This window comes from Sylvia atricapilla, chromosome 9 (assembly GCF_009819655.1).
Source record: "Sylvia atricapilla isolate bSylAtr1 chromosome 9, bSylAtr1.pri, whole genome shotgun sequence".
In the NCBI taxonomy this organism is placed as follows: Eukaryota; Metazoa; Chordata; class Aves; order Passeriformes; family Sylviidae; genus Sylvia; species Sylvia atricapilla.
This window is the reverse complement of record NC_089148.1, coordinates 29,180,085-29,188,372: the sequence shown is the minus strand read 5'-3', so window position 1 is coordinate 29,188,372 and position 8,288 is coordinate 29,180,085. Positions and strand designations below refer to the sequence as shown.

Sequence of the window (8,288 nt, the reverse complement as noted above, 5' to 3'; positions counted from 1 at the left end):
AGCCTGAAATCTTGGCTGAGCTTTGGGGGGCACAGGGGCTGGCTGAGAAGCCTGAAATCCTGGCTGAGCTTTGGGGGGCACAGGGGCTGGCTGCTCACTGCGAACAGTTGTTGCCAAACCAAATGTTGCCAAATCCCTAACGGGCCTGCTCAGCTGGGGCCTCCCCCTGCAAGGGGCTGAAGGGTGCCCCAGGCTCTGCAGGATGATTTGCACCAAGGGAAGGGCTTCTGTGAAACGAACTCAACTGCAGTTAGAATTGTTTCAGAGCAAGCAGAGAGATGTTACCTGGTTGTCTTGAGACTTAGAAAGCTTCACTACTACTTGGTGATTAACTTTTATGGTGTTCTCTTTAACATAGAAGTTACTGCCACCTTAAGGTTTTAGAACAGCTATTGTTATAGGTGAGAAAATTCGGCAGGGCTGTGCCTTACCTTGCAAAGTGAGGAGTTTTCTCCTGAAATGGGTTACTGTGTAAACCATGGGTTTGCAGCTGCCAGCAGTAACAAATAACAAGTGCTTTCAAAGCAACACTGGAACTGGAGCATTCCTGTATTTCTAATTGTAAGCCTGTCTTTGTTTCCAGAGAATAAGGAATTCTGAGAAAAGGAGACAGGTCTTCGGAATGACATACGCTTTCCACCTTCGTCTCAGTACCTTCTTTTGAAAACCAGAATGATGAAAGTGTTCTTTTTCTGCTCAGGCAGTCACTCCTCCTCATCAAGAGAAGCATGCCGCAAATTGGAAACAAAACGGGACTGTAGGCCCGTGCATATTAAAAGCGAATGCATGAGGGGTATGAAAGCGGGCGCAGATGTTAAAGCGTCGAAAGGGAAAATTCTCTTGTAGGGCACTAAGTCAGGGAAGCGCACTGGTGCCCGTGCAGGCCGGGCCCATGCGAACCCCCAATGCGGGACAGTGTCACCAGCCGTGGGTGCGGTCCCCCCGCGGCTCCTGCCGGCCCGGGGCCGTCCCCGCCCGCTGCCGTGGGCTCTCCTGCCGCCGAGCCGCTTGTTACATGTGGCACAGCGCCCTGCCCTATATAAGGGCCCGGCTGGGGGGTCCGGGCCCGCTTCGGGCTGCCATGGAGGCGGCGGAGGCCGCGGCGAAGGCGCTGCGGGCGCCCAAATGTTCCCGCTGCCGCAACCACGGCTTCGTGGTGCCCGTCAAGGGCCACGCCGGGCACTGCCGCTGGAAGCTGTGCCTGTGCGAGAAGTGCTCGCTCATCAGCGAGCGGCAGAAGATCATGGCAGCGCAGAAGGCGCTGAGGCAGCAGGAGCCGGAGCCGCCGGCCAGGCCCGGCGCGGAGCCCGCTCCGTCGGGCGAGGCCCGTGCCGCCGCCGCCAGGGAGGACGGTGCCCCCGAGCCCGGCGGCCACGACGGGAAGAAGGGCGCCCAGCCCGACGGCGGCGGCAAGGGCACGGCGTGCTGGGCGCCTCCGCCACCTCCCTTCAGGGACGACGGTAAGGACCTGAGATAGTAATTTTAAAGAATTAAGGACTCTAGTTAAAGAATTAGACGTGGACTTGCTGACGTAGACTTCCCTTCACATTTTGAAGAATAAAAGACTTTAGCACGTAGACTCCCCTTTTACTAACTAGACATTGCTGAGGTAAACTTCCTTTTTTTAACATAAGCCGGATTTAAGGAACCGATAAATCAGGAGACCTGTCAACTTAATCAATAGACTCCAAGAACACAATGTGATCATAAATCAGATAGTCTTGAGAAAACAGGATCCTGGTGTCACCAACACTAAAAGGTTAAAAAGTCAAAGCGAGGAAGACGCATCTTACTTCATCATTTTGAGACCCCACCCCCTAAAAAGGACCAGCGCCCCATTTCAAAGAACAAACTACGCATGCTTAATTGCTTTTTGGCTAATTACCATACGAAGCGGGGAATGGGATGGACCAGAGTCATGAATATGCATTTGTGTTTTGGGTATTCAACACTCTTGTACATAAAAAGACCCTGCGGTCATCTGTAAATTGTGGTGTGTATTTGGGAGCGATCCCTCACGCTGCCCGGCGTCGTAATAAACACACACTTTGTAACTTCAAACTGTTAGAGAGTCTTTGTCCGTCACAGTTGGATATCGGTATTAGATCAATATCCATATTTTTTTAACAAATCAGACCTGTCCCCAAAGCCTCTTCCCGGCGTATTCCTCGGTTCTGTTTCCCGTGTGGAATGTGCCACTCGTGCGTGTCGCCGGCTGCTCGGCCTCGCCGCCGCGGCCGCCTCCAAGCTGAGGCAAAGGGGCTTTTCACCGGGAGGGGAATCGGTCTGGGACTGCAACCAGACTCTGTCTGCTCCACAGGTTTCTCTGAATGCTGTCACCGTTTTTATAAACTCACAGGTACAAAATTCCAGCAACAAAAATGCTCAGTGATGGCGTGTAAATAGGTAAGGTCATGCTGCAGCTGTCCGATGTAAGCATTTTATGCTAGCACTGTAAAAGAAAAAAAACCTTTTTGCCTTAATTCATACCTGTAGCAAAACCTAAATCTGGCTGGCATGACTTGATGTAAGTGTATTTGGTATTTCAGAGCAGGGCATAAACTTCTCAGGTGGAGCAGTTGTTTGGTCTGTCATATCTTAAATTGTTTCCTTGAACATTCTTTCATGTGACTTGTCTAGTTTATTATGGTAACTCCATTCTGTTACTATAGGAATGTTGCAGAATTTCTTACTGACTTCAGTAATGAATCTGAGCCTCTGGAAGAGTTGGTAGCCTGCAAGACAAAATGTCCTGAGAAGCCCAGGGAAAAGACTTACTTTGGACATCTGTAGTCCCCAGAGAATACTGTCAATAACTTCCCTTTTTAAGCTTTGTTTTGGAATAAAAATATGTTTATAGATGACAGTAGCTATACAGACATCTGTCAGTCCTTCCCTTAATATTTCTAACCTGCTGACCAACTTCAAAAAAAGATTAGGCACAAATTACATTTCTGCAGAAGTAAACCTTTCAAAGGAAATTCTTTGCCTTTCTCTGCCAGTCGGAGGATGGGCAGACAAGAAGGACCCTATTTACATTCAAATAGCCACTCTACTTCTTTTCCTGAGACTTCAGAGAGGCCATATAAGATTCAAGATGCAAGATAAAAGTGAAGTAACTGATTTCTGCTTCTGAAGTTGTTTGTGTATGACCCTAAAACTGAATGTACGTAAATTCACCTAAGAAGTGACAGATAGGACTGCATTATTAGTACACTAGAAAGTTAGAACTCTGCTATTTCTGTGGAATTTTAAGTACCACTAGAGTCAAAATTTAAGGTAGTTTGTTTTGCTCTTGCTGATGTACTGAAAGAAAAAGATTCTGCAGCCAGCTCTTTCCTAAGGACAAACTTTGCAGCACACAAGATAGAAAAGAATGCAAAATAACTGCATTACAGGGTCATCTGCTGCACCTTTCCTTAGTTCCTGAAAAAAATCACAAAATCAATTCATAGGGAGCTAAACATGAAACCAAAGGCCCAGATTCTCCTGTGTGAGAATGGAATTTGTTCCTGCATCTATTTCTACGTAACTCCATAAAATTACATGGATAATTTTATTTGTTCTTCTCTCATTCTTTCCTAGCTCACCCTGCTTTTCCTCCAGAATACAGTGTCAACCCAGAATACCTGGAGAGAGAAATCCCCAAAGTGTACCCTGGGTGTTCTGGGGTATATCCTTACCACCCATTTTCCCTGGGATTTGCCATCAATGAGTCAAGCAGTGGGGAAGCACCATCACCTCCAGGGATATCACTTCAGAGAGGATTCCGACACATCCCTAGCAGCTATGTGCCAGGGAATGCAGCCACTGTATCGGTGAGTGGCACGTTTTTTAATTACCTGTGCTAATATTGTTTTATTTTAGCTGCCTTCTCTCTGCTGAAGTAACTATAGGAGAGTCATCCTCCTGACCTGTTACTTCATAGCATTTTGGTACATTACACTGAAGAAGACATTAGCAAATGATGTTAATAATCCTACCTGCTTTCAGTAGGAAAGCAGAGTGATCTGCCTCAAGACAAGAAACAATAGATTTATTATGCTTGTATAGAAATTCTCTGTCTCGTTTTAAGGGTTACCAAGAAAGAGAATGGCTGCTCCTGGTTTAAACAGACTACTGCAATGAGATGCCAGAACAGGTGGCAAGGACTTTAAAGGCCAGTTTTGCTCTGACATGGTCTGAGAAGTTCTTGCTCTTCAGTTGCAGCACGTTACCCTGTGCACAGGCTTTCCACGTGCCAATACGTGCACTGACATGGCAGTGTATGGACAAAAACCCAGAACTGGTCTGATAATGCAGATGTGTCCTGGGGAGAGTCTTTAGATGGAAGGTGATCTGCTTCGTGTGTTTCCACAGGTTCCAGATGGAGCTGGAGATTTCCCTCAAGGATACTACACTCCTCTGCATCAGTTCATCCCACCAAGTTTTCTGACAGGGATTCATTACATCCCAGCTCCGGTTTCACTGAACATCCTGGCTGAAACAACCAAGGAAGTTCATGGTAAGGAAGTATGAGATAAGCCCTGAGAGAGTCACTGTTAAACTAGTTTCAGTATTTAACCACAGAGATGGCAACCCAAGAGACCCTGATCCCAGCTAGTTTTGACCTCTGTGATTGAAGCCAGGCCTGAAGTCCTGACTCTGCTCTGGGAAGGGCTGACCTCAGGGAAGGCAGCCTGGCAAGTTTGGGCTTTCCAGCTGACAGCACCTCAGTCCCAGGCAGGCCTCAAAGGCCCCAGGACTCAGAGCTACTCCACAAAATGATCTGTTGGTGTTCTCAAAAAGAAAATGTATCTCCACATAGCTAGTTTGCAGGGCTTATCTTAAAAGTTATTTGGCTGTATTTCAATTTAGACAAATCGTTAGAAAATCATGCAGACTAACACTTACAAGGAGTAATAATGAAATTTCTTGCTCATCTGAAAATCCTAGATTTTAATTGCTGGAAAAGAAAGATCGAATCTTCAAAATCCCTGATTGATTCCCACAGGATTTTAAATTTCTGTCATAGATTAAGTCTTTGTGCCCCTCTATTCTAGGTCTGTTTTATGTATTGTGCCTACATGTGGACATATTTGTGATTATATTCACAATATATTTTTCATTTGGCTGCAGCTAAGCTGTGACCACAAGAGGGTAGAGCTGCTCAGAGAATTAACCACTAATACTGGATGTGCAGATAGCCAGGTTTATTTAATTTTTAATTTTTTAATATTTTTTTAAAATGCAGATAAATAAATATAACTTTCTTTCTCAAACATGAGAACAAAAAATCGATAAGCTGTTTATGAAATAGATTACAATAATCACCCACTGAAAAATCGAGAGAGAGGAGGAATAAGAGAAGGAGAATGATCTCATCTGAACTGAAAAGATGGTGGTGGTGGTGATGTGAGACAAAATACAAATTGGTGGTTTTTTGGCCTGATTTCTCAACAACATAAGGCTCATGCAGCCTCATTTTCTGTTAATGTCATTCCCCTCCTAACTCTTCAACCCATTAGCTATTTTCAGCCAAACGTATCTGTTGTGATCACATGCCTACACAATATTGATGTGCAGGGGAAGCAGATGCTTCCCACTGAAGCATTTGCTTGTTGTGATGCTGGGCTGGCTGTCACTGTGCACTCAGTCCCTGCCTGGGGTGTGTGTCCTGGGGCCTGCCACTCAGCCCAGCAGTGGGGACACATCCCCTGAGCACTGGGGGCATCCCTGCTCCTGCTCTGGCTGGAAAGCCAAAAAAGAGGAAGCAGGAGAAGTGGTGGACAAGGGGAATGTGGGGAATATGGCAGTGTAGGGGTGTACACTGTAGAAATGTAAAGTTACATTAGGATGCTGATAAAGGCAGTGTGTAGGGGATACTGGTGTGCTGGAGGTGGAGTAATACAGGCTGAGTTTGAGGGGAAGAGAGGAAAACAAGGGCTGGCCTGCAAATCAGGATGTGTGTGTGAGGATTAATGGGCTTTGTGATTTGGAAGGGACAAAAATCTGGGGGATGTTGCAGTGGCAGAGAACACGTAGGGAGCTGTATCTTTTCTGTTGGACTCTGAGGGAAGGGGAAGGAACTGGGAGTAGCACACAAACATGGGGGACATGGAGTGAAGTTACCATAGTGCATGAGGGAAACAGAGGAAATCCAGTCCTGCGCTGGTAAAGTGAACTTGTACTGGCCAAAAACTGATGAGAACAGGCAACTGGATAGAGAAGAAACACAAGCAGAGCAGCCTTCCCCAGGGAGCAAAGTGCCATCTAATGACCTCAGCCCTTAACACACACCAGCCCAGGCACAGTGCCATAGGAAACAATGCATCATGGATTGTGTTGCTCAGAGAACAGTCCAGTGTCCTTAGTGCTATGGAGAAAGTAGAAATTAATTCTACTGCATAGCATTTGTGCTCCAGGATATGTAGGAATTTGCAATTGTAAACCCAGTGAGGGGGGATAATTCTGCATGAGGTCACACAAAATAGCCTGGCAGCAGAAGATGCAGATGTGGAGGGAAGAGTGAAACAAATACATTCTTTCTGGAATTCAAGATGCTTGAAACAAGAGAAAAGCTGTAATGCATGGTGCATAAGGATGTGTTAGGATTGCATGATGTCTTTTTTATTTTTCAAAATGGAACAGACTCTAACCTGAAGTTAAACTTGGGAACGTCCTTTCTCCAGAAATCTTGAGAACTGAGGTGAAATTGGCTTTCTGGCAAAACTGTTGCGGGATGATGGATATAGAAAGCCCTAGCAAGGTGACAGCTGGTGAGGAGAAGTGTCTGTGATATCTGCCCCAAAGGAAATCTCAGATAAAAACAAAAAATGAAAAACTCCAAGGCTTACCTGTAAAAGATGCTCCTAGGGTAGGAGATGCTTCCAGAAATATTTGAGCTAATGAGGCCAGTTCAGTTCAGAGGGGTGGTGTGAAGTGTAGACGTGTTGTTACACAATTCCTTGAAGTATTGACTGGTTGTGTTACAGAGATTTGACAAAATAAACACAAGGTATGTTCAGTGAAACAACCAGTACAGCATCTGATGGTAGACTGATTGCAAATGACTGACTTTATAAAAGAGCAAGCCACAGAAAACCAAAACCCAGGTTGCCTTTGAGGAGATGAGTCAGTTTTTCGTGGAAATTGCCAAGTAAATACTTTATAAAATAAAAATCCCTAGTTGGATTTGAAAAAGGGATTATGAATCAGTCTGTCAAAGGCCTTTGAGAATTCACAGGAGTGTTAGAAAGGCATGGAATAGGTTCACTGCGGGTAAGTGGGCAGAAGTCTCTGCCTCATAGTTCTATTCCATTGCAGCTTCAAATGTGGAAATGTGATTGATTCCAGGTGTCACAAGAACTGAAACAGAGGGTTTGGTTGTTTTGCTTCTTTCTTTGTGTTTAACTCTGACATTTTCCTATTCTTCATTTTAGCTACTGAAGCTGACAGTGAGGATTCAGGGGTGGTTCATGAACGTGGCCAGCCTCCTTCTTCCCTAGAATAAACAACAGACCAATCTGTGTATTAAACACAAAGAATGGGCTGGAGAAGAGCTGAGAGCAGGCAGCACTGTTCTCATTTCTGAGGGTTAGTTAATGAGGGTGGAGTGATGCTTAATCACTGAGCAGCCACAGCAGCTAGAAGGGGATTAGTCCCCTGCCTCACTTCATGATCAATGTTCGAGCTGCCAGGCTCACAGCTCTGCCTCCCAAGCACTACAAAGCCCATGTTTCTAAAAGGTTTTCCAGTGGAAGCAGAAAATGATTATGACTCCAAATTTGTTCCTCTGCTGAGTTTACCTGGCTCCCAGACCGTGGTCTCTGAGCCATGTGCATTCTGCAGCATTTTCATGTTCATGACAGTAGTCAGAAAGATGTTGTTTGTATCAGTTTGCTGTAAAGGAAATCTGGTTCTGAATGTTACAGAAGAGTTAAGTGATGTGGAGCCTGAAGACTGCATGAGAGGGGACGTGAAGACAGCCTGGCTGCCTAAGAACATGACAGAGGGGAAGGGAAGGGTGGGTGCTGCTCTGGAAGGGCTTGGCAGGAATGTGTGGAAAGGCCTGGTGCCTCCGCATGGTTTCTGCGTCCTGTAAGGCACCTTCTGTGCAGACTCGGCACAAAGTTATTTGGAATCACCTCCTGTCACACAGGCTTCACATCTGACATGTTGAAGGTCCTTGATGATTTATACATGATTTCAGTGTTGTTTAACTCGTGACAGCTGAAGCTGAGCAGTACTGTTTGTTTCTAAAGGGCTCCTGTAGACAGCTTGACACGTGTGTACTGGAAGTGCACTGT

The 8,288-nt window shown here is 45.8% G+C and overlaps 1 protein-coding gene across 1 annotated transcript; it reads left to right on the top strand.

The window, feature by feature from the left end:
- The first annotated feature begins 1,064 nt into the window (after positions 1 to 1,064).
- On the top strand, positions 1,065 to 7,966 carry LOC136365253 (doublesex- and mab-3-related transcription factor B1-like). Its single transcript, XM_066325581.1, has 4 exons — positions 1,065 to 1,460; positions 3,586 to 3,818; positions 4,360 to 4,504; positions 7,422 to 7,966. The coding sequence occupies exons 1-4, from the start codon at positions 1,082 to 1,084 to the stop codon at positions 7,490 to 7,492; spliced, it is 828 nt and encodes a 275-aa protein (XP_066181678.1). The 5' UTR covers positions 1,065 to 1,081; the 3' UTR covers positions 7,493 to 7,966.
- Positions 7,967 to 8,288: the final 322 nt, after the last annotated feature.

What these genes read in the sequence shown, in the direction of transcription:
- LOC136365253 (XM_066325581.1), top strand. Translation starts at nt 1,082, where the DNA reads ATGGAGGCGGCGGAGGCCGCGGCGAAGGCGCTGCGGGCGCCCAAATGT. An exon ending in GGAATGCAGCCACTGTATCG is followed by an intron (nt 3,819 to 4,359) that starts GTGAGTGGCACG and finishes GTGTTTCCACAG; the next exon opens with GTTCCAGATGGAGCTGGAGA. An exon ending in AACAACCAAGGAAGTTCATG is followed by an intron (nt 4,505 to 7,421) that starts GTAAGGAAGTAT and finishes TCTTCATTTTAG; the next exon opens with CTACTGAAGCTGACAGTGAG.